General features: G+C 51.5%; 1 protein-coding gene across 1 annotated transcript; it reads left to right on the top strand.

Annotated features, from left to right (window-relative positions):
• The first annotated feature begins 3,777 nt into the window (after positions 1–3,777).
• Tmem217b (transmembrane protein 217B) lies at positions 3,778–4,332 on the top strand. The gene has a single exon (XM_055607020.1). It carries the CDS (start codon positions 3,778–3,780, stop codon positions 4,330–4,332), a length of 555 nt encoding a protein of 184 aa, XP_055462995.1.
• The last annotated feature ends 16,961 nt before the right edge of the window (positions 4,333–21,293 follow it).

Raw genomic sequence — 21,293 nt, forward strand, 5'->3', positions numbered from 1 at the left:
CCTGTTTGTCAAGGTACGGAATTCACCCCCACCCCCACCCCCGCTAGTGTCCCAGAGCCTCTTGTCCCCTCTTGGCTTTGCTTTTTTTTTTTTTTTTTTTTTCCAGACAGAATTTCCGTGTAGTCCTGGCCATCCTGGAACTCGCTCTGTAGACCAGGCTGGTCTTGAACTCTGCCTGACTCTACCACCCGGAGTACTGGGATCACAGGCATGGGCCACCACACCCGGCTGTAACTTCATTTCTGAATGTTAACATCTTAAGGGTTTGCCATCAGCACGTAGAATTGTCCTTGACCTGTATACCACAGTGAGCTTCATTTACATGTTAAGCAGGTAATAGGGTTTTGGTTTGGCTTGGTATTGGATTTTGCTTAAGATGGAGTCTCATGTAAGCCCAAGCTGGCTTCAAACTTGCCATGTGCTAAGACGGCCTTGAACTTCTGATCCTCCTGTCCTCACCTCTGGAGTGCTGGGATTACATGCTTGTGCCACCAAGCTAGGGTTTTTGTTTTGTTTTTTTATATGGTACTGGGAATCGAACCCAGGACTTCAATGCACGCTGGGCGAGCGCTCTACCACGTGTCCAGCCGGTTTGTAATGCTTCTGTTGATGTCATCATACTGTCTGCATAGGCAATCATTTTGCTTGCAGAAAGGGTAACCTTTGTTTTCATACACTTATGTAACTCGTGTGCTGTGGCTCCCATGCAGAGATGAGAAGACAGCTGGTGGGAATCAGTTCTCTCCCGCCAGCGTTCGGGTTCCAGTGACGGGTCCCCTGGACTGCAGTCACAGATGCTTGTGCCGCCACCTGCTGCGGGAGCTGGGACCTGAGCACAGCTGCTCATTACATACCGTAATGTTTTGGCTCGTTTTGTTTAGACAGAGCCTCACTGTGTAGTCTTAGCTGGCCTCCAACTCACAGGGACCCTCCTGCCTCGACCTCCCAACAGCTGAGATTAAAGGCGTGCACCACCAAGCCCACTGCATATTTTCAAAAGCCGAAGGTGTGTCACAAACTTCGGAGAGATCAGTGTTTGCTGCTGGAAAGGTGTGTGTGGGCGCTCTGTGGACCCCAGTGCTACAGAGAAGCCATAAGAGTTATCCTCAGAACAGAGGCCAGGCTGCAGCTCAGCGGCAGAAAGCATTCACTTCTAAAATCTGGCTCTCTCTGTGACAACTCACTCTGCTCTAGAGAACTGTCCACAGAGGCAGGTCAGGCTCTGTCCTGATCCTACAAGGCCTCTTTCTCTCCTTAAGACACTCCGAGCTGAGCTGGCAAGATGGCTCAGCAGGTCGCAGCGCTGTTGCCAAACCTGAGGCCCCCGGGGGCCACATGACGAAAGGAGAGGACTGACTCCAGCTGCCTTGTCCACATGTGCAGGCCAGAGCAGACCCGCCACCGTCTTCTCCATTTATTAAATTATAGGAAGTATTTCTTCCATTTGGATTTTCCTTTTTTTTCAAGACAGGGTTTCTCTCTAGTCCTGGCTGTCCTAGAACTCACTCTGTAGCCCTGGCTGGCCTAAAACACACAGAGATCCTGCCTCTGCCTCCCATGTGCTGGGATCAAAGGCGAGCGCCACCACCGCCGGGCCAGTCTCCTGGGTCCCCACAATGCACAGCTTCGTTTTCTGCGCACATAGACGACAGATGTTCGCCGGCTGAATGCTGAATGGGTGGAATGTGCCGGAAGAAACTCCCAAAAGCAGAGGGAAGAGTTGTATGGTTATTCGGGAGCCTGAAGTGGTGGAGACCAGGAGACGTGGAGCCCGTGGGATTTACAAAGACCTCTGCGGTGGGCACCTATAACACAGGCACGAAACAAAGGAGGAGGCCAGTGTGTTTGGGGGCTGACATTTGGAGGAACCAGGCAGACATCCCAGATCCACCCAGCAGCCACTCTGGAAACTACCCAGTTCATGGATGCAGAGGAGGGACGTGGTTGGCCAGGACAGCGAGGGGTCAGTACAGCTGTCCACCAGCTACGTGGGCCTCTCCAAGGGCATGACCCAACGTGGGGTTCGTGTCCCTGGAGGGGCAGCAAGTGCAGGAACGGTTGGGATGAACCTTATACCGGGGATGGCATCAGGTCGTGGTAGCACACCTTTAATCCCAGCACTCAAGACGCAGGGGCAGGTGGAGCTCTTAGTTCGAGGCCAGCCTGGTCTACATCACCAGTTTCGGGACAGCCAGGGCTACACAGAGAAACCCTGTCTAGAAAAAACGAAACAAGACAAAAGAATGGTAGATGTGGCTGAGTGTCATGGCACAACCCCCCCCCCCCCCACACACACACACACAATGTCAGCATCTGAGAAGTTCAAGACCACCCCGGGCTACACATCGAGTCTGAAGTCAACCGTGGAAGGCTGTCTTATAAGGGCAGGTAGGAATGGGCGCCTGGCTCAGCTGGCTTCACACACAGGAAGCCGTGGGCTCGATTCTCAGTGCTGCATAAACTGGGTTTGCCGTGCAGGCCTGTAGTCCCATCATTCATTCGGGAAGCAGAGAAGGAAGGTCAGGGACTCAAGCTCATCTTCAGCTGTTCGGAGTTCAAGAACAGCCTGGCTCCTGTCCTGATCCACCACACCAGAAGACAGTTGGAGGTGACCAACGGCAGGGTTACCTTGTTCTGACTGACGGAAAGGGCTCTGCTCTGCTCACCTCAGAGAGAAGCCAGGCCAGGCTTTCAGCTGCTTGTCCCCCTACTGATCAGAGTTCTCTGGAGGACAGATTCTTAAACAGAAGGTTAACATTCTGTCCATGCTATATAAGGTCACATACCTGACTGAGGGAGTCGCAGAAGATCTGTCAACGCCACATCAGCGATGTGACGCCCACGGGGAGCCTCCACAGGCCGTGAATGTGGTACACAGACATACATGCCGGCAAAACACCCATGTCCATGAAATAAAGTAGGTCAAAGGTGAGGAAAACCAGAGGCAGCTCCTGAGAGCTGGGAGGGGCTTCCGGTGGAGGAACGAACCAAGCCTATGGAAAACACACACACTGTAGATGCCAGGGAGATGACCCCGTGTTCTTCACATGCCGCTCATGAAGGCCCCTCTGCCCACCTCTGACTTCACCTCCGCTGATGATTGGCTTTGCCTGGCAGCCACTTGGCCAGTGTCACGGACCTCCGTGTTCGCAGGAGTCTCTTGATTATTTCTGTCCTCACATTTACAGGGAAGGGCCTGTAGCTTTAGCATGGCAGAGAGTTAACCATCCCGGCCACCAAGGTGTAGCTGCGTCTTTCCGTCAGCTCCTTGTTAAGAGCACTGGCTGCTCCTCCAGAGGTCCTGAGTTCAATTCCCAGCCACCCCATGGTGGCTCCCAACCGTCTGTAATGAGATCTGGCGCCCTCTGCTGGCCTGCAGACAGAATGCTGTATAAATAATAAATGAATGGTACAACGGGCAGACACTTCCAGAAACATTGGCTTCGTTACGTGTTTGATTTCGAACAGTTTTTTTTTTTTTTGGTAGTGAAGCATTCAGAAATTTGTCATGGCTCCGCGCGGGCGTCCCACAGCTAGCGCACTGTGGCCAGACCTGCTGTGATCCCCTCAGTCAGTTCCGTGACCCCATCCAGGGTAATGACCTGTTGTTCGCTTAGACCATGGCCCGGCCCCCGGCCCCACCGCCTTTCCCGGTGTCACCTCCGCTCCCCCGTCCCCTCGTGAGTGACATGGGGAACCGGTTTTGGCCCAGCTCAGCCCCTCATGCTCCTTCCCGGCTCTCTCCTTCAGGGGCCGCCCTGGTGAGTCCGGGAGAAAATGAACTCCAAGATGATCTCCATCACGGCGGGCATCTTCTCCATCCTCAACACCATCCAGTTCGTCATCTTCGAGCTGAACCAGATAACCCACATTGGCTTCGAAGACAGGTACAGCATCTACCTGGACACAGACTCGGAGGTGTCGTCATGGGCCGTGGTCTACAGGCACAACATCACCACGGGGCTGTCCATCACCACCATCACCATCAGCTGCTTCCTCCTCTTCTGCCTGGACAAGAACATGTTCATCGGGATGCTGGTCTACCCGGCGTGGATCACGGTGTACGAGCTCTTCAGCATCACCATCGTCTTCCTCGTCCACAGCACCATCAAGGAGCAGTTCAAGGAGCTGAGCCAGCTCTACCTGACCCTGCACATCCTGCGCATGCTCCTGCACTTCTCGGCCCTGCCCTTCGTCATCAAGCACGGCTACAAGCTCTACAAGGACCCCAGGATCGTGACCATAGCCGGCCGCCGGCGTCGCTCCTCCATCAGCACCGTGGACTCGTGGCCGCCGGTCGGGCTGGGCTCTCGGTACCGCAAGACAAACTGAACAGGGAGTGGGGTGGCGCTCACCCACGGGGAAGCCCCCCCTTTCCCGGCCTCCGAGCTTGTCTTTTCAGGGTCTTGTTTTTGTTTTGTTTGTTTGTGGGTTTGTTTGTTTTTTTTTTTAGTTATATTCAGCCTGTTTCAGTACTGTCTACCTAATAACATATAAAGTTACCTTTGAGCTGACTATCTTATTGGTGCCTATTTTTAACTCCTTTTAAAAATAATTCTCAACTGGAGAGATGGCTCAGAGGTTAAGAGCACTGGCTGCCCTCCCAAAGGTCCTGAATTCAATTCCCAGCAACCAAGTGGCAGCTCATAAACTTCTGTAGATCTGGCGCCCTCTGCTGGTGAGAAGGCACACATGCAGGCAGAATGCTGTATGAATAATGATTAAATAAATTTAAAAAAAAAGAAAAGAGAGAGAGAAAGAAAGATGTTGGGCGCGGTGGCGCATGCCTGTAATCCCAGAACTCAGGGAGGCAGAGGCAGGCGGATCTCTGTAAGTTTGAGGCCAGCCTGGTGTACAAACAGCCAAAGTTACACAGAGAAACACTGTTTTGGAAATAAAGAGGGCTGGGGAGATGGCTCAAAGGTTAAGAGCACTGCTTGCTCTTCCAGAGGTCCTGAGTTCAATTACAGGCAATGACATGGTGGCTCCCAACCATTTGTTGTGAGATCTGGTGCCCTCTTCTGGTGTTCAGGTGTACATGCAGGCAGAACACTGTATACATAATAAATAAATCTTAAAGAAAAAAAGAAAAAGAAAACCACACTTAATAATAAAAAAAAAAAAAAAAAAAAAGGAAAGAAAGAAAGAAAGGCTGACTCAGGATTTCAGCTGGCCTGGAACTGTGCAGACCAGGCTGGCCTGGAACTTAGAAAATCCACCCTCTTCTGCCTCCTGAGTGCAGGAATTGAAGGCGTGTGCCACCTTGCCCTACTTCAAAGATTTATCTTTATTTTTTAATTGTGCCGGTCTAAAGCTCACTTGCCCAGAGCTAGCGTGTGCCTATCGTCAGCAGACAGCCTCCGTCAGGGCACGAGTTCCACACTCCAGCACTGTTATAACCTCATACCCACTGTGCTTAGCTTGGTTCTGGGCACGGTGCCCAGCTGGAGGCCGAGGAGGAAGTGACGAGGCGGGGTCACACTGGCACACTCCTAAAGAGGGCGTGGGACACCCGAGCTAGTGCCTTCCTTACACCGCTTAGCCCCTTGGGGGCCGCAGGGGTGACCCTCCTGAATTGTGCCCTTATAGTCTGCCCAGAACTTCCAAAGCCCTGTCTCAAAAAAAAATGAACTCACTAAACAAACAAACAAACAAACAAATAAAAACAAGCGTGGGCGTGGTGGTCGTATAGGCCTGGAGTCCCAGCGCTCATCACAGCAGTCACCCTGCCCCAGACCCCAGCGCACATACCACTCCCCGGGCCGGGTTCTGTGATCTGAACTGAGGTGCACATGTTTGCACAGCACTGAGCCATTCTCCAAGACCCCTAAACTGTCCGTCTGGACCACATTCCTCCCAATCCTGAGTATCCTGACTACTGTCAATGAACCTGGAACAAGGGGAGGTCTTCCCCCAGCAAGCTGCAAGAAGTAAGTTTGGAGCCAGGGCAGTTCTCCACACGACCGCTAGATGGCAGTCGGTGACAAGTTTCCGTTAGTACCAGATTCTCCAAGCAGGGTTGAAACTTGCTATAGGATCTAAATCCCTTCCCCAGTGTCTTTAGCCTTTGGCAGAAGTGCAGAGGCTGAGAGCTGGGGAACACGTGTGCCAAAGGAGCCTGGCAATGGAAGTTCCAGGAATCGGTGCAATTAAGAGACGGGGGGGCTGGGTCAGGTGTAGTGGGCCATTCCCCCTGCCGGGGACACTGACAGGGAAGATCCAAAGTTCCAGGTCCACCTGGGCTGCAGAGAGCTCAAGGTCAACCACGACTCAGTGTGACTCTATCACAAAATAAAAGGGAACAAGAGAGCTGGTCTGGGGAGCCACAAGGTGGCTCCTCCAGTTAGAAGCGTTTGCCACAGGAGCCCGATGCCTGAGTCCAATCCTGCATGTCCCCTGAGGCTCACACACACACCACGGCGCCCGCCCGTACACACAGAGTAAGAAGAATGAATACAAATACGTGTGCACACCCCCTCTCCTGCCAACAGGTGTCTCTCTCAGCTCAAGGACTCCAACGAATCTACTTCATCCCTACCCTTCCCTCCTCCCCCCTCTCCTCCCCTGCCTGGCTCAGTCCCACCCTCCCCTGGGCCTCACCTCTAGGCTGATGAGCTTCACACCTTCCCTCTAAAATCCAGGCCTCCCCGGGCAGGGCAGCCCACCTCTCAGGGAGAGCAGGTCAGTGCTTGTGGCCTCTGAACAAACAGAGCCTTGCAGAGGGATAAGGCGAGGGTCAGAGGAGAGAATCAGTTCCCACAGTTTGTCTCTGACACCCACAATCCCAAGGTGACGCTCCTAAGGTGGCGCTCCAGCCCACAGCACACTCACAAATAAAAAAATGTAGTTTAGATTTTAACATAGAGTCTATTCATGATTTTTATTATTGGGGAGGGGTGTAGGGTTTTTTGTTTGTATTTTGGAGACAGGTTTCTCTGTATAGCCCTGGCAGTCCTGGAACTCATTATGTAGACCAGGCTGGCCTTAGATTCAGAGAGATCTGCCTGCCTCTGCCTCCCAGGGGCTGGGATTAAAGGCTTGAGCCCAGCTTGAAAAGGTTTTGGTTTTGATTTTGTTTTAAGGTTTTTTTATGTTATGTGTATGGGTATTTTGCTCGCACACATGGATAAGGGCACCTGTGCAGCTGGAGCTACGGCTGGGAGCCACAGTGTGGGTGGTAGGAACTGAACCCGGGGCCTTAGGGGTGAATGGAGCCAGTGCTCTTAGCCCCTGAACCTTCTCTCCAGCCCCCCAAAAAAGTTTTTTTTTTCTTTCCTCTAAATACCATACAGATTTCAGCGCTGCTGGTCCCAAGAAGACAGCAGCCAAGCTGGCAGTCTCCCTTCTGAGAGGTTAATTCCATTCCGCTGGGAAACAAGGTCTAAAACCCAGGACAAACGGCTTGGGTGCCTCCTTAACATAAGGTTCTTCCCTACCTACACCTGGTCCTAGGTGCTCCCTGCATCCCTCAGTCCCTGCCCATTACAGGGTAAGGCTGGCATACCCGGGCCACGACCCTAAATTTCTCCAGCCCAGGGGCTGGGCTGGCCCTCCCCCAGCTGCCCTTCCCTGTATAGAGCAGCCATTTTGGCTACCTGGTGGTTTTCATTTGCCCTTTACCCCAATGGCCCTCCCCTCCCTTCCCCCACTTCGTCCCCCCTCCCCTGCCCCCCTCGCCAGGTTCAGGGTCTTGTTCACTCTGGACTCTCTCAGCTGTTCTGGCCCCTGGCTGTTCGTTCCCTCATTTCTACAATAAACCTTCTCCTCCACCATGCCTAGGAGAAGCCGTATCTTCCTTTCTATTTTTATTTTTAATTTATTTTTATTTTAATTTTTATTCATTTTATTTATTTGTTTGTTTATTTTTTCATTCACTGATGTCTCCAAACAACAGCTCCCAAGTAGCCAGGCCCTACCAATGACCCATGAGTGACCTAGGAAGCACTTCCTCCCCCAAGTCAACGAGCCAGAGAGTCACCTCAGGCCCTAGGTTCTCACAGGAACTAGGGTGCACTAACCGTAAATGGCCTTAACCACTGACTGCAGCGGCCATTCACGCCCCCAAAATAGCTGAAGCTGGGAGTAGATTTGCTGGCCCACACCCACTCTCCCTCACTGGTTTTCCAGGTCCCCGAGCCGCGCTGACCCTTCGGGTTCAGCTGTGACATCACCTCCAACCTACTGTCACAACAGTAACCGTTGCCTGAGCTGCTTTTTTCAGGAACTTGAAGCTAGCTCAGGTGGACTGACACCCTTGACCGGTGCCGAGAGCCTGTGAGGGTGTCCTGCGGGTGACCTTTTGACTCAGATCACGCTAAAAGCCCACACTTCCTACCGAGAGCCGTGAAGTCGGTCTAGTGTAGACCATGAGCTAACCTTTCCTTCCAGTCACCTTTCCCCACGCCTCAAACCACCACCACTCCGTCCCATGCCCCTAAAGGCTAAAAGTTACAAAAATAATAATTAATTTCTAGGCAGCTGGGTGGTTGGTGGTCCTGTGCCCCTTTAATCCAAGCACTGGGGAGGCAGGGGTGGAAGAGCTCTGTGAGGCCAGCCTGGCCTACGGAGCGAGTTCCAGGACAACCAGGGCTACACAGAGAAACCCTACCATGGAGGGGGGAAAAAGTTCTAGGCCACTCTGGGATGCGTGAGACCCTGTCTTCAAACAAACAGGCCATTCGGGTTGTTGGTCACGAACCTTTTAATGCCAGCACTTAGGTACAGACAGGCATTTGTGAATCCATTGCCTGGCCTGCAGAGCGAGTTCCAGGCCAGCCAGCCAGAGCTACACGGTGAGACCCTGTCTCAAAACCCAAAACAAACAAATGAACAAAAAAAGAAGTCTGGCGGGCCGGTGGGCGAGGTGGTGCATGCCTTTCATCCCAGCACTTGGGGAGGTAGGTTAAGTCTAGCCTGGTCTACAAAGTGAGTCCAGGACAGCCAAGGCTACACAGAGAAACTCAAAAAAGCAAACAGCACAAAAACAGAAAGGAAACCACAAAGCCCCCTTTAGGTGTCTGGGCAGATGTTTGCCTGTAGAGGGCGCAGGGTGGCACAGGGCAAACCAACCAGGAGCTGTACCCAAGCAAGACAAGACAGCGGTGGGCAGAGTGGGGCCCAGGTGGAGGCAAAGGCTGTTGAGGAATCTGAATCTAGGATGAAATGGATGTAGAGAAGTTATTGAGAGGACGGCTACAGGCCAGGAGAGAGAACCCCGAGAAGCCGCCGGGGTGGTGTGGTCGTACAAAATAGGAGTGCGGGAGGGGCTGAGGTGGTGGGCAGAGACAGGAGGACTGCTGGAGCCTCTTTGACCAGGAGACTAGCCTCAGGTTCGGAGAGAGACCCTGCCCCCAGGGAGAAAGGTGGTGAGGGGCATAGCGAGGCACCTGACTTCCTCCTCTGACCTTCAAACTTGAACTTCTCTCAAATCGGCGCATACGCTCACCACACACAGGAGAGGAGGCTCCCAGCCATGAGAACGAGGGGTCTGCTCTCCCCACACAAGGATAGTGTGTGCGCTAGGCAGTGGCCCACACCAGTCCTGGGCTTAAACGTGTGTGCCACATGGCCTGGCTAAGCATTACTTCTGAAAGTCCTTCTATCAACAATGCCTTCTCCACTTGGCCCAGGTTCAAGCTCCTCTCCCTGCCCCTCTTTATCCCCCTTGTCCTTGGGCCTGGGCAGTTAGCAGGGAGTCAAATTCAGGACCTTGTGCCTGCGTGGCAAATGCTGTTCCCCAGCCCCTGCATACTTCTTCCAAGGCACACACGGCACACGCACACGCCGTGATAACCATATAGGCTTACCTCCCTGTCTTCTCCCCAGGACATGGGAACACCATATTTATTTTGTGGATGTCTTTCACAACCTAGAACAATGCCCAGCACAGCTCAGGTGCTCCATAAATACCTGCGGAATGAAGACACACGGACCCTCCGTTGCACAGAAGGGCCTGTCAGGCCTGTTTCCCAACCAACAGGAAGAGATGCTAAATGGCTGGAGTGTTTGTTGTGTGATTTTTTTTGTTTTGTTTTTGTTTTGTTTTGTGAATTTCTTTCTTGCCAGGCATGGTGGCAGGCGCCTTTAGTCCCAGCACTCAGAGGCAGGAAGATCTCTGTGAGTTCAAGGCCAGCCTGGTTTACAAAGTAAGCTTCAGGGCAGCCAGGACTACAGAGAAATCCTGTCTCAAACAACCAAGAGAAAAACAAGCAACCAAAAAGATAATTTTGGGGGGCTGGAGAGATGGCTCAGTGGTTAAGAGCACTGTCTGCTCATCCAAAGGACCAGGGTTCAATTCCCAGCCACCACATGGCGGCTCACAGCTGTCTGTAACTCAAGATCTGACAGCCTCACACAGACATACATACAGGCAAAACACTAATGCACATTAAAAAATAAAAATAAAAAAAGATAGTTCTTGGGATGTAGCCCAGGCTAGCATAGAACTTGTTGTATAGCCCTTGCTGGCCTCAAACTCAAGATCATCCCGAGTGTTGGGAAGAAAGGTCTATGCCAATATACCTCACTATACCTAGCAAGAAGCTGACCTCCTCTTCTGTTCTGTACTCTGTCTGTCCCCTTCCTCTCTCTCCCCCTTTTTGCTCCTCGTCTTTTATGGAGTCTCAGGTAGCCCAGGCTGGCCTTAACTCAGGATACACTTGAGGATGACCTTGCACTTGTGATTAGAGGCTTGAAATCGGGATTAGAGACCGGCCCCGCTGTACCAGTGTTTTCTGAGGTGCTGCGGATGAAACTCCAAGCTAAGCAAGCACGCCTCTTCCCTCACTTCCCCCTTCTGCCGTCCTGGGAGAACTCGAGATTGCTGTTAGGAGACTGGCCACAGGGAATCGGATCCCAGCCTCCTCATCCCCCTCCTGCCTCCCGTTTACGGGCTTACGGACACGAGGAACACCAGCTGGTCTCCGGTTTTTCTCACCAAGGATAAAACAGGCCTTTCTGTCATGGCCGAATGTTCTTGAGCTGACAAATGTGGAAGACCCTGGGACCTTCACTCCCTTTGTGTGTGTGTATGTGTGTGTGTGTTTGTGACAGCGTTTCTTCTCTTGTAGCCCTGGCTGACCTGGAACTCACAGAGATCCACCTGCCTCTGCCTCCTTGAGTTCTGGAACCAGAGACATGCACCACCACACTGGGCTTCTTTTTTTTTTTTTTTTTCCCTAAGACAAGATCTCATTTAGCCTAGGCTCTGCTAGTAGCCAGAGCTAGCCTTGAACTTCTGATCTTCCTGCCTTTTCCTCCTGAGCGCTGGGGTTTACTCGTGGCCCCACCATGCCTGCTTTATGCCGAGTGCTCTAATTTTGAACCCAGGGCTCGGGCCTTGCTAAACAAGCACCCAGCCCAGCCCCACTCCCAGCCCGGCTTGCTTTTCTTCCACGGTTTACGACAGGGTAGCCCTTAGACCTGAGCCGGGACGTGTGCTGGGAAACAAGTCACAGGTCACATTCCCCTGAGCTTCCAGCCTAGTGAGGAGCCAGGCCACGGGGGTGAGGAATGCTAGAAGCAGCTCAGGGTTGCTGCCCAGCCATTAGAGGGCGGACAGTGAGCACAGTCTTCCTGGACTCGGGTGTGTCCGAGTTCCAGAACAGTGTGCAAGGCAGCCCTTAGCAGAGAGGCCTGGATTCCTCATGCAGGAATCCAGTTCAGTTCCCAGCACCCACATGGTACCATAAAACTGCCCATCTGCCTGTCCCTCCAACTCCAGGGTGTCTGATGCCTTCTGACTTCCATAGTCTCAAAGACTCGGCTGTAGCTCAGTGGTAGAGTGCTTGCCTTGCATCTGCAGGGCCCTGGGTTCAAGCCCCAAAAACAACAAAAACAAACAAACAAAACCAGAAGAGGTAAAGTGGGGGAAAGGGAGGGGAAGGCAGGCGGGAACCTAGCAGGTGAAGGGAACCTAGCAGGTGAAGCGCTCCCACGCCAAGCCAAGCCCTCCTCGGCTGAGGGAAGGGGCTCTGCACAGGGGTGAGGGTGTCTAGAGGAAGCTTGCAGTCACAAACTTCCCCAGAGAGGAGACAGCAGGGCTCCTGTTTTCCCCACAACCTCTGTCCTTAGATCTGTCTCGCTCCCCTGCCCCATCTGAGAAGTTTTTGCGCCTGACTCTCACCCAATGACCGACACGTGTGATGTCTTTTCCAGCGTGTCCCACCGAGGAGAACCTCACCCTCCCAGCGTTTATTTGCCTGGGTTTTGAGGATCCAAACTCCCCGGATCTGGAGTTATAGGCAGTGTGAGCTGGCCCCGAGGGGGTGCAAGGGACGGAACTCGGATCCCCTGGAGGAAGAACAGGAAATGCTCTTAACCACTGAGCCATCATCTCTGCAGACCCCAAAAAGGAATTCTAAGGAAAATGAAGGCTCCCTTTCAGATACAGTGAACGTAGCTATAAAAAGAGCCCAACGAGAGCGAGCCAGCAGGCCCCTGTACAGCTGCTTTTTAAGGACTCTCTCAGCTCCCCTGCCATCCTCTGAGGGCGCCCCTCCTGTCACCGGCTACCCAGACCTCTGCCGCAGTGCTCCCACCCAGCCTCCCACCCAGGGCTGTCCCCATTTCCTCCTATAGGCGTCATTACAGTTACTGTTTGCTCCCTTCACCCTACACACAGCCTCTCACCTCACCTCTGACACAAACCAGAGGCTGAGCACCCTCCCCTTCTTCCCTGCTCCCATATACTCAGTCATCAAAAACGCCTCTGGTCTCCCAGTCCTGGAAACACACACCTGTAATCCTAGCACCTGAGAGCTGAGGCAGGAGACTCGCTACAAGTTGAAGGCTAGGCAGGGCTACACAGTGAGTTTCAGGTCAGACCTGGCCCCAGCGAAACTCTGTCTCAAAACAAGCCAGTGTATCCATTGTCACGCCCCATACCAGGTGGCGGGCTAACACCCCAGGCCAAAATAAAAAACAAGAAGTCCTTTTGACCCCAGTTCAACCCCCAGCAACTAAACTAAAACACTAGAGAGAGGGCTCAGAGGTTGAGAGCACTTGCTGCTCTTGCCGAGGACCCTGGTTCAATTCCCAGCACCCAACTCTCAACCAATCCTAACTCCAGAGCCAAGGGACCAGACTCAGCTGCCCTGGCTGATGTGGGTGCTGCACAGACACACACGCAGGCCAAACAGCATTCACATAAGATAAAGACATCCTTTTTTTTAAAGTATTTTTTAAAAAGAGAAGAAAACCAGAAGGTACTGGAGAGATGGCTCAGTGGTTAAAAACATCTGCTGCCCTTCCAGAGGACCCAAGTTCAATTCCCAGCACTCCCATCAGGGGACTCACAATCTCCTGTAACTCCAGCTTCGTGAGAGCTGATGCCTTCTCCTGGTCTCTGAGGTCACTGCATGCACACACACACACACATACTTACACACATACACACACACTCACACCACCATATACATAATCTTAAAATTATTTAAAAGATTACAAAATGGGGCTGGAGAGATGGCTCAACAGTTGGTTATGGGCACCAGCTGCTCTTCCAGAAGACCTGGGTTCAAATCCCACCACCCACACAGCGGCTCACAGCTGTCTGGAACTCCAAGAGCTGACATAGACATACATGCAGACAAAATACCAATGCACATAAATTAAAGGTAAACAAAAAAGGTTACAAAGTATCACATGCATATTTACATTATTGTATAGGAAGAATAGAAATTAGTATCTTAAATAGAAAATAAATAATCAAGAAGCTGGAGAGATGGCTCAGCAGTTAAGAGTTCGATGTGTTTTTCCAGGGACCCAGGTTCAATTCCCAGCACGCACATGGCAGCTCACAACCGTTTGTAACTCCAGTTCCGGGGGATCTTGCACCTCACACAGACACAAACACAGGCAAAATACCAATGCACATAGGATAAATAAATCATTGAAAATAAATAAGTACACAAACAGACAAAATAAAAACTGGAAAAGGCAGGGGGCAGGGCTGGAGAGATGACCCAGAGGTTAGGAACAGTGTCTACTCTTCCAAAGGTCCTGAGTTCAATTCCCAGCAACCACATGGTGGCTCACAACCATCTATAGTGAGATCCGGTGCCCTCTTCTTGCCTGCAGGCACAAATGCAGGCAGAATACTGTGTAAATAATAATAAACAAATCTTAAAAAACAAAAAACAGAAAAGGATAAGCACCGCTCTGAGAAGGGATCGCGAACACTCGCGCACACTCACCTATCCAGGTTAACCATCATCACTGAGGCAGAAACACAGTCTTGTCACTGTATCTATTAGATGTTTGTGACGCCCAGGTAAGAGGGGTGGATTTACGGCAACTGACTCAGTGTCTGCTCGACTGCATTAAGAGACCACCAGGTAGCTGGCAAAGACTCAACCATTCTTGATGATTTGAGAGGCACAGAGCCATCCATGGTGCGCTGGAAGGGAAGCCGGCACCATCTGGCTTGGGAAGTCGGAATACCGCCGGGGTCTTTGTTGGGGGAGGGGGAGCTAGAGTGTGAGTCAGTGGCTGAGAGTGAAGGACTTTCCACAGTCAAAGGGGCTCATCCGGGCAGGGGACAGGATGGGATGGAGGCCTGGAGGATGGGGCAATTCTGAAGCCTTCTCCAGACCTCCAGCTTCCTCAGCCAGGGGAGGGGTGAGGGCAGGGTGGGGCAGGGGTGGGAGATGGCCCCTCAGTTGGTTAGAGCACTTGTTGCTCTGACAGAGAACCCGAGAACCCACATTGCAGCTAACAATTGTCTGTACTCCAGTTCCAGAGCCGACACCCTCCTCTGGCCTCCTCTCCTACACATACGGGTCACTGACGTACATTCCTGCAAAACACCTACACACTCGAAAACTTAGAAGGATTAAGTCGGTGTCCCCATTAGGGTTTCCATTGCTGTGATGAAACGCCATGATCAAAACAACCCGAGGAAGAAAGGATTGACTTGGCTTATGCTTCCGAATCACGGTTCATCATCAAAGGAAGTCAGGACAGGAACTCAAGCAGGGCGGGAACCCGGAGGCAGGAGCTGATACAGAGGCCATGGAGGGGTGCTGCTCCCCGGCTTGCTCCCCACAGCTTGCTCAGCCTGCTTTCTTACAGAACCCAGGACCACCAGCCCAGGGACGGCCCCACCCACAGTGGGCGGGGCCCTCGCCATCCATCACTATTTAAGAAAATGCCCTGCAGGTTCACCTGCGGCCTGATCTTACGGGAGATGTTTTTTCTCAGCTGAGGTTTTCTCCTCCCTGAAGACTCTAGCTTGCGTCAGGTTGACGTAGAACTAGCCAACAGAGCTGACCTGACCCCTCGGCAACCTGACACACAAATGCATCCCTGTTAAGCCACACAGCCTTTCCTGTTCATCCCAAGATCACACCTTAGTGACATCACAATAGGAAACATCCCACAAACCTAAAAAGTCTCACAGCCTTGCAAATTCTTACACAACATTTTCAAAGTTGTCTCTTCTAAAATACCCAGTGTCTTTTAAAATCTAAATTCTCTGTAAGACTCAAAAATGTCTTTAAAAAAAAAAATTGAATGGGTGTTTTGGCACACACCTTTAATCCCAGCACTCTGGGATTAAAGAGGTTAGGCGGATCTCTGTGAGTTTGAGGCCAGCCTGGTGAGTTTCAGGACAGCCAGAGCTACAAAGAGAAACCCTGTCTCTGAAAACAAAACAAAACAAAACCAAAAAGCTTATTCTCTCAACTGTGATATCAAACAATAAAGTACTTTCTTACCTGAAGAGGGCAGAACCAGGGCACAGTCACAGTAAGCTCAACGCAAAACCAAACTCCTAGATGTTAATAACTCAACGTTCAATATCTGGGATTCATTCACGATCTTCTGCTCTCCTCCGAGGGCCCCGGGTCCCTTTTTTGGTTCCTCCCTCTGCAGCACCCACAGCTCGTCTCCTGGGCTCCGGTTGGCTCCTCTGCTGCTGTTCTTGGTGGACATCTCATGGTACTGGCATCTCCCAAACTGCAACTTTGGGGGTCCTCGCTGCAACCGGGCTGCACTTTCACGGGTGGCCTCTCCTAGGCTCTCCTGAGGGACCCCCTACCCTGCCACTGCCCAGGCTCGCTGCCAGCAGGAGGTACAACCGTGGCCTCCTCTGGGACACAGCTTCTGTGTGCTGAGGCGGAGGAAACACTTCATAGAAGATTTCATCTCAGGGCTGTCCGTGTCTCCTTAATCCCAGCCGATTCTTCAACCTCAGCTGACTAGCATCTATTGTCCCAGCAAAGCAAAGGTTTTACTTTAATGGTTCCGGTGTCTTATTAATCACAGGTGATTCCTCAGCTCCTGTTCACCAGAACCACAGATTCTTCATTCAAAAAGTAGAGTCTTTGCTTTCTTCTTAACCTTCAGAAGCCTGGCTTCTATCCTCTGCTCTGCTATCAACAATCTTATCTTCCAAGCTCCCACAAACAGCCCACAGGCGTCTCAACACCCAATGGCTTTTCTAGCCCAAAGTTCCATGGTCTTTCCACAACCCTTCCCAAAACAACATGGGCAGGTCTGCATGGTCAGCAATTCTCCCCTATCCTTGAACCAACTGATCTTAGTTAGTGTTAATATTGCTGTGATGAAACGCCATGGCTAAAAGTAGGGTAGAAATGGATTATTTCACTCACCATATAACAGTTCATTATGGAAGTGAGGACAGGAACTCAAGCAGGGCAGGAACCCGGAGGCAAAAACTGAGGCAGAGGCCATGGAGGGGTGCTGCTTACTGGCTTGCTCCTCATGGCTTGCTCAGCCTGCTTTCTCATAGAACCCGGGGACCACCAGCCCAGGGATGGCCCCACCCACAATGGGCTGGGACCATCGATCATTAATTAAAATGTTCCACAGGCTTGCCTACAGAATGATCTGATGGAAGCGTTTTCTCAATTGAGGTTCCCTCTTCTTAGAAGACTCTCTAGCGGGACTGGAGAGATGGCTTAGTGGTGAAGAGCGCTGTTTGTTCTTCTTGAAGGACCTGGGTTCAGTTCCCACGTACCCACATGGCAGCTCACAACTGCCTGTAACCCAGTTCTAAGGGATCTGACACCGTCACACTAATGCACATAAAATAAAATTATGTATGAATACTCTCAAGGTGACATAAACCAGTCAGTCAGATATGGCAGTGTACATCTTTAACCCTGCACTGGGGAGCACTGGGGAACACTGGGGAGCACTACAGAGGCAGAGGCAGACAGATCTCTGTGAGTTCAGGCCAGCCTGGTCTACATTACAGGACAGGACAGGCAGGGCTACAAAGAGAAACCCTGGTCTTGAAAAACCAAAATAAGTAAGTAGGTAAATAAATAAATAAAGTGGCGGCCTGGGTTGGATCCCCTGCACCCACAGGGTAGGAGAAAACTGGCCCCCTCAAGTTTTCCTTTGACCTCCACATGCTCTCCATGGTATATAGGGACGCATTGTCGGGGTGAGCTCAGTAGCAGACGAGAGCCCTTGCCTAAACACAGTAAATTCAAATCCCAATACCACACAGAGACACTAAATAATTAAATACCAGTAAATCTACCACGTCCTTAGGTCCTCAGGGAGAACAACAAGTGCTCTTAACCACTGAGCCATCTCTCCAGCCCCTATAAGCTTAAAAAAAAAAGTTTTGTTTCCCTCTTGCTCTCCTCTGTGATTTCTCCTCTTTCTCTGTTGTGGTGCCCCCACCGTGGGCACCCACCATGATGATGGCCCCCTCCCTGTTTCTCTCTCCATCTCCATCCAATAAATCTTTCATATAAATTTTTGTTTTGTTTTGTTTTGTTTTTGTTTTATCAAGACAGAATCCCTTGTCCCCCAAACTGGCCTCAGACTTGGTACACAGCCAGGGACAACCTTGAACTCCTGATCTCCCTGCCTCCTCTCCCAGAGCTGGCCTGACAGGTGTGCACCGCCGGCCCAGGACCCTGAGCTCCGACCTTACAGCTGCTCCTCGCCTACGTTTGCACAGAGACGGATGGGCATCTACACCAAAACCCATTATCTTCTCTCCCTCTCCGGGCCAGTTGGTCACGTGGCTAGCCCAAGCCTACAGCTTAACACTGCCAGGCTCTCCTGCCGCGCTGTGCGCACGTGACACAACAAAAGCCAGCCGAGGAGAGGGAAGCGAGAAGGTGGCTACCGAGCACGGAAGAAAAACTCCAGAGACGCTTTGGGATGCGCCTTTCACCTCAAGGGGAGAAGAGATGAGGAGGGGTGATGGGGGGCTCGTGGCTCCCTGGGAACCTGCGGGACCCAGCGTGCACCCCGCGCGGTTACCTTGCTAAGCTGTTTGGCAACAGGGTCTCAGGTGTCCCAGGCCTGACCTGAACCTCCCGCCTCCACCCCCTGAGATGCTGGGTCCTCAGGCGCGCTCCACCACCACCGCACCCAAAGGATCATCTCGCTCAGTAAAAGGCCGGTCGTGTTTCAAGTCTGTGAGTTTTAAGAACGCGTGGCGCAGAAGTCTGTCCCCGTCCCAGCGTGGGTCCCAGCGTCTGCCTGCGCCACCCCCTGATGACAGCTTCTCTCCGTTTTTTACACCGCAGTCAGAGTGAGATGGGACGTTAAGCCAGTTCTCATTTATTTATATCCATCCACGGGGAGAATGTTCGCGCCAGCATGAATAATCTAACCGGAAGGGAAACTTCCGTGGTATTTTTGGCTCAGCACGTGCTTTCATTGATGGGGAAAAGAAAGAACATTTTCTTTGTAAAGTTATTTTACCCAGGGGTGATTTTCATTTTCTTCTTTTCTTTTCTTTTTTTTTTTTTTTTTTTTTTTTTTTTTGTTTTGTTGTTTGTTTTTTGGGGGCAGGGATTCTCTGCATAGTCCTGGCTGTCCTGTACTAGATCTGTAGACCAGACTGGCCTCGAACTCTCAGGGATCCGCCTGCCTCTGCCTCCCTGAGCGCTGGGATCACAGGCGTGGGCCACCACGTCAGGCTCCCAGGGGTAACTTATGCCTGTCAGACACAGCTCGAATTTTAGGTGCGGACTCAGTTGGGTGTGTGCAAAACTCCTCCACACAACCTCGAGTTCCAGTCCATCTCCTCACCCCACCAGCTTCAGGTCACCACCAAGCTACTTTCTGTCACTGGCTCTAAAATCTCCTTCAGATGGTGCATGCACCCTGTGCCTCATTTGTGGGAACTGGTGACAAAGACCTTACAAACTCGTGATCATTTCTCCTCAACGGATGAGAAAAACAAAACTCAGGAACTAAACATCTGCCAAGGTCACATGAAGAGAAAAAAGTCGGAAGAAAATTCAGCTATGTCTGTGTCCATCTCTAAACCGGGGAGGACTTGTTCCTTCCCTCAATGTGACTCAGTTCGTAGAAGGCTTGCCTGGCCTTCCTGGAGCCCTGGGTTCTGTCTCCAACACCGATAAACTGGGCATGAAACACATACCTTTGACCTGGCACTTAATTTTTTTCTTTTTTTCAAGACAGGGTTTTTCTGTGTAACAAGAGCCCTGGCTGACCTGGACTCACTTTGTAGACCAGGCTGGTCTCGAACCCACAGAGATCTGCCCTCCCAAGTGCTGGCTTGACCCAGCACTTAAAAAGTAGAGACAAGAGGATGGAAAGTTCAAGGCTGAGGCTGGAGAAATGGCTCAGCAGTTAAGAAAAGCGCTGCATACTCCTCCAGTAGAACCTGGGTTCAATTCCCAGCACCCACATGGCAACTCACAACTGTCTGTAACTCCAAGATCTTACACCTTCACACACACACAGACATACATTCGTGAAGCAGGCAAAAACACCAATGCATAAAAATAAAAATAAATTATTAAAAAAATTTTTTTAGAGTTTAAGGCTAAGGCCAAGTGGTGATGGTGGTGGTGGCACAGGCCTTTGATCCCAGCCCTCGGGGGGACAGAGGAGGGGACAGAGGTAGGCAGATCTCTAAGTTCTTGGCCAGCCCGATCTACAGAGCAAGTTCCAGACAGCCAGGGCTACACAGGGTAATCCATCCTGTCTTTAAACAAACAAAAAGTTCAAGGCTAGTCTGAGATATTAATGATGATGATGATAAACATTGCCTGGAAAGATAGTTTAGGGGGTGAGAGTGCGTGGTTACCTTAGAGAGGACCCGAGTTTGGTTCCCAACATCCACATCTGGCAGTGCATGACTGCCTAAAGTTCCAGGTCCAGAGGAGCCAGTGCCCTCTCCCAGCCTCTGCGAGCACTTGTCCTCAACTGTGGACACTCGCCCACACAGACACACACGCACACACATACTTAAAAACTGAAAATCTATCTCAAACCAACAGCACTGAAGTAAAGAAATGATAAAACAAAACGTCTATTTCAAAGTAAGAAGCTACACATGGCATTCAGGACAGAAGCCTGTTATCTGGGGGCAGAGAGGCACAAACTAAGAAAAAACGATCTAGTGGCATAGACAAGAGAGATGGATATGGCTGTCACTGTCCTGCTTGTAGCCCAGATGGCCTACTACGCGCTGTGTAGCTGGGGATGACCTTGAACATCTGGGCCTACAGCTTCCACCTCCCTAGGACTGCAAGCCCTGCCCAGGGCTTCGTGCATGCTAGGAAAGCATCTACCAACTGAGCCGTCTCCCCGGCTTGCTTAGTATTATTAGATCCACCAACCAATTGGTTACAGTTCAATTAACAGCCGTGTGTAGACAGGCCATCAAGAGCCTGGATCCGGGACCAAGGATTCTGCACCGCGGATGTCCCATTACAGTAAATAAAAACAACACGGCCCTCTCAGTTTGGCCCCGCTTCTGCTTCCTCATTCGGCCACCCACAGGAGGGGTCACTGCAACCTTGCTGTTGGCAATCATCGGGGTTAGTAGCACAAGGCCACTGCGGAAATGAACTGGGGGGAGGGCCGGGCCGTATCTGCTCCAACACTGCTCTCGACAGGTCCTTGTGGTGAGGGTTTCCAAGAACCAGCGGAGCAGTTAAAGGAGCTGAGCAACACTTACGAGAAACGTGCCCGCCCCGCCCCATCCCCACCCCCTGGCCCCTTTCTCCCTCCCTCTTTGCGGTCTCCAGCCCTTCCTCCGTGCCAGGGCGCACAGGTGGTGGCTACATCTGCTTCCACAGAGCAGGGCGTTCCTGCTGTCCTGAGGGACCCTGAGATGACCCACCACTCAAATGCCTGGTCATCAATAACACAGCAAGTGTTGGATCCCCACCACCTAGAGGGAGAAGGTGTCTCTGTAACAAAGGGAAGCAATGGACATGGATGTCCTGCTTTAAAATTCTCACCTTACCACGTCTTAGCGTGTTTCTTCTTCTTCTTCTTCTTCTTCTTCTTCTTCTTCTTCTTCTTCTTCTTCTTCTTCTTCT

The sequence above is a fragment of the Psammomys obesus genome, unplaced genomic scaffold (assembly GCF_907164565.1).
Source record: "Psammomys obesus unplaced genomic scaffold, mPsaObe1.curated_primary_1811, whole genome shotgun sequence".
NCBI lineage: Eukaryota > Metazoa > Chordata > Mammalia > Rodentia > Muridae > Psammomys > Psammomys obesus.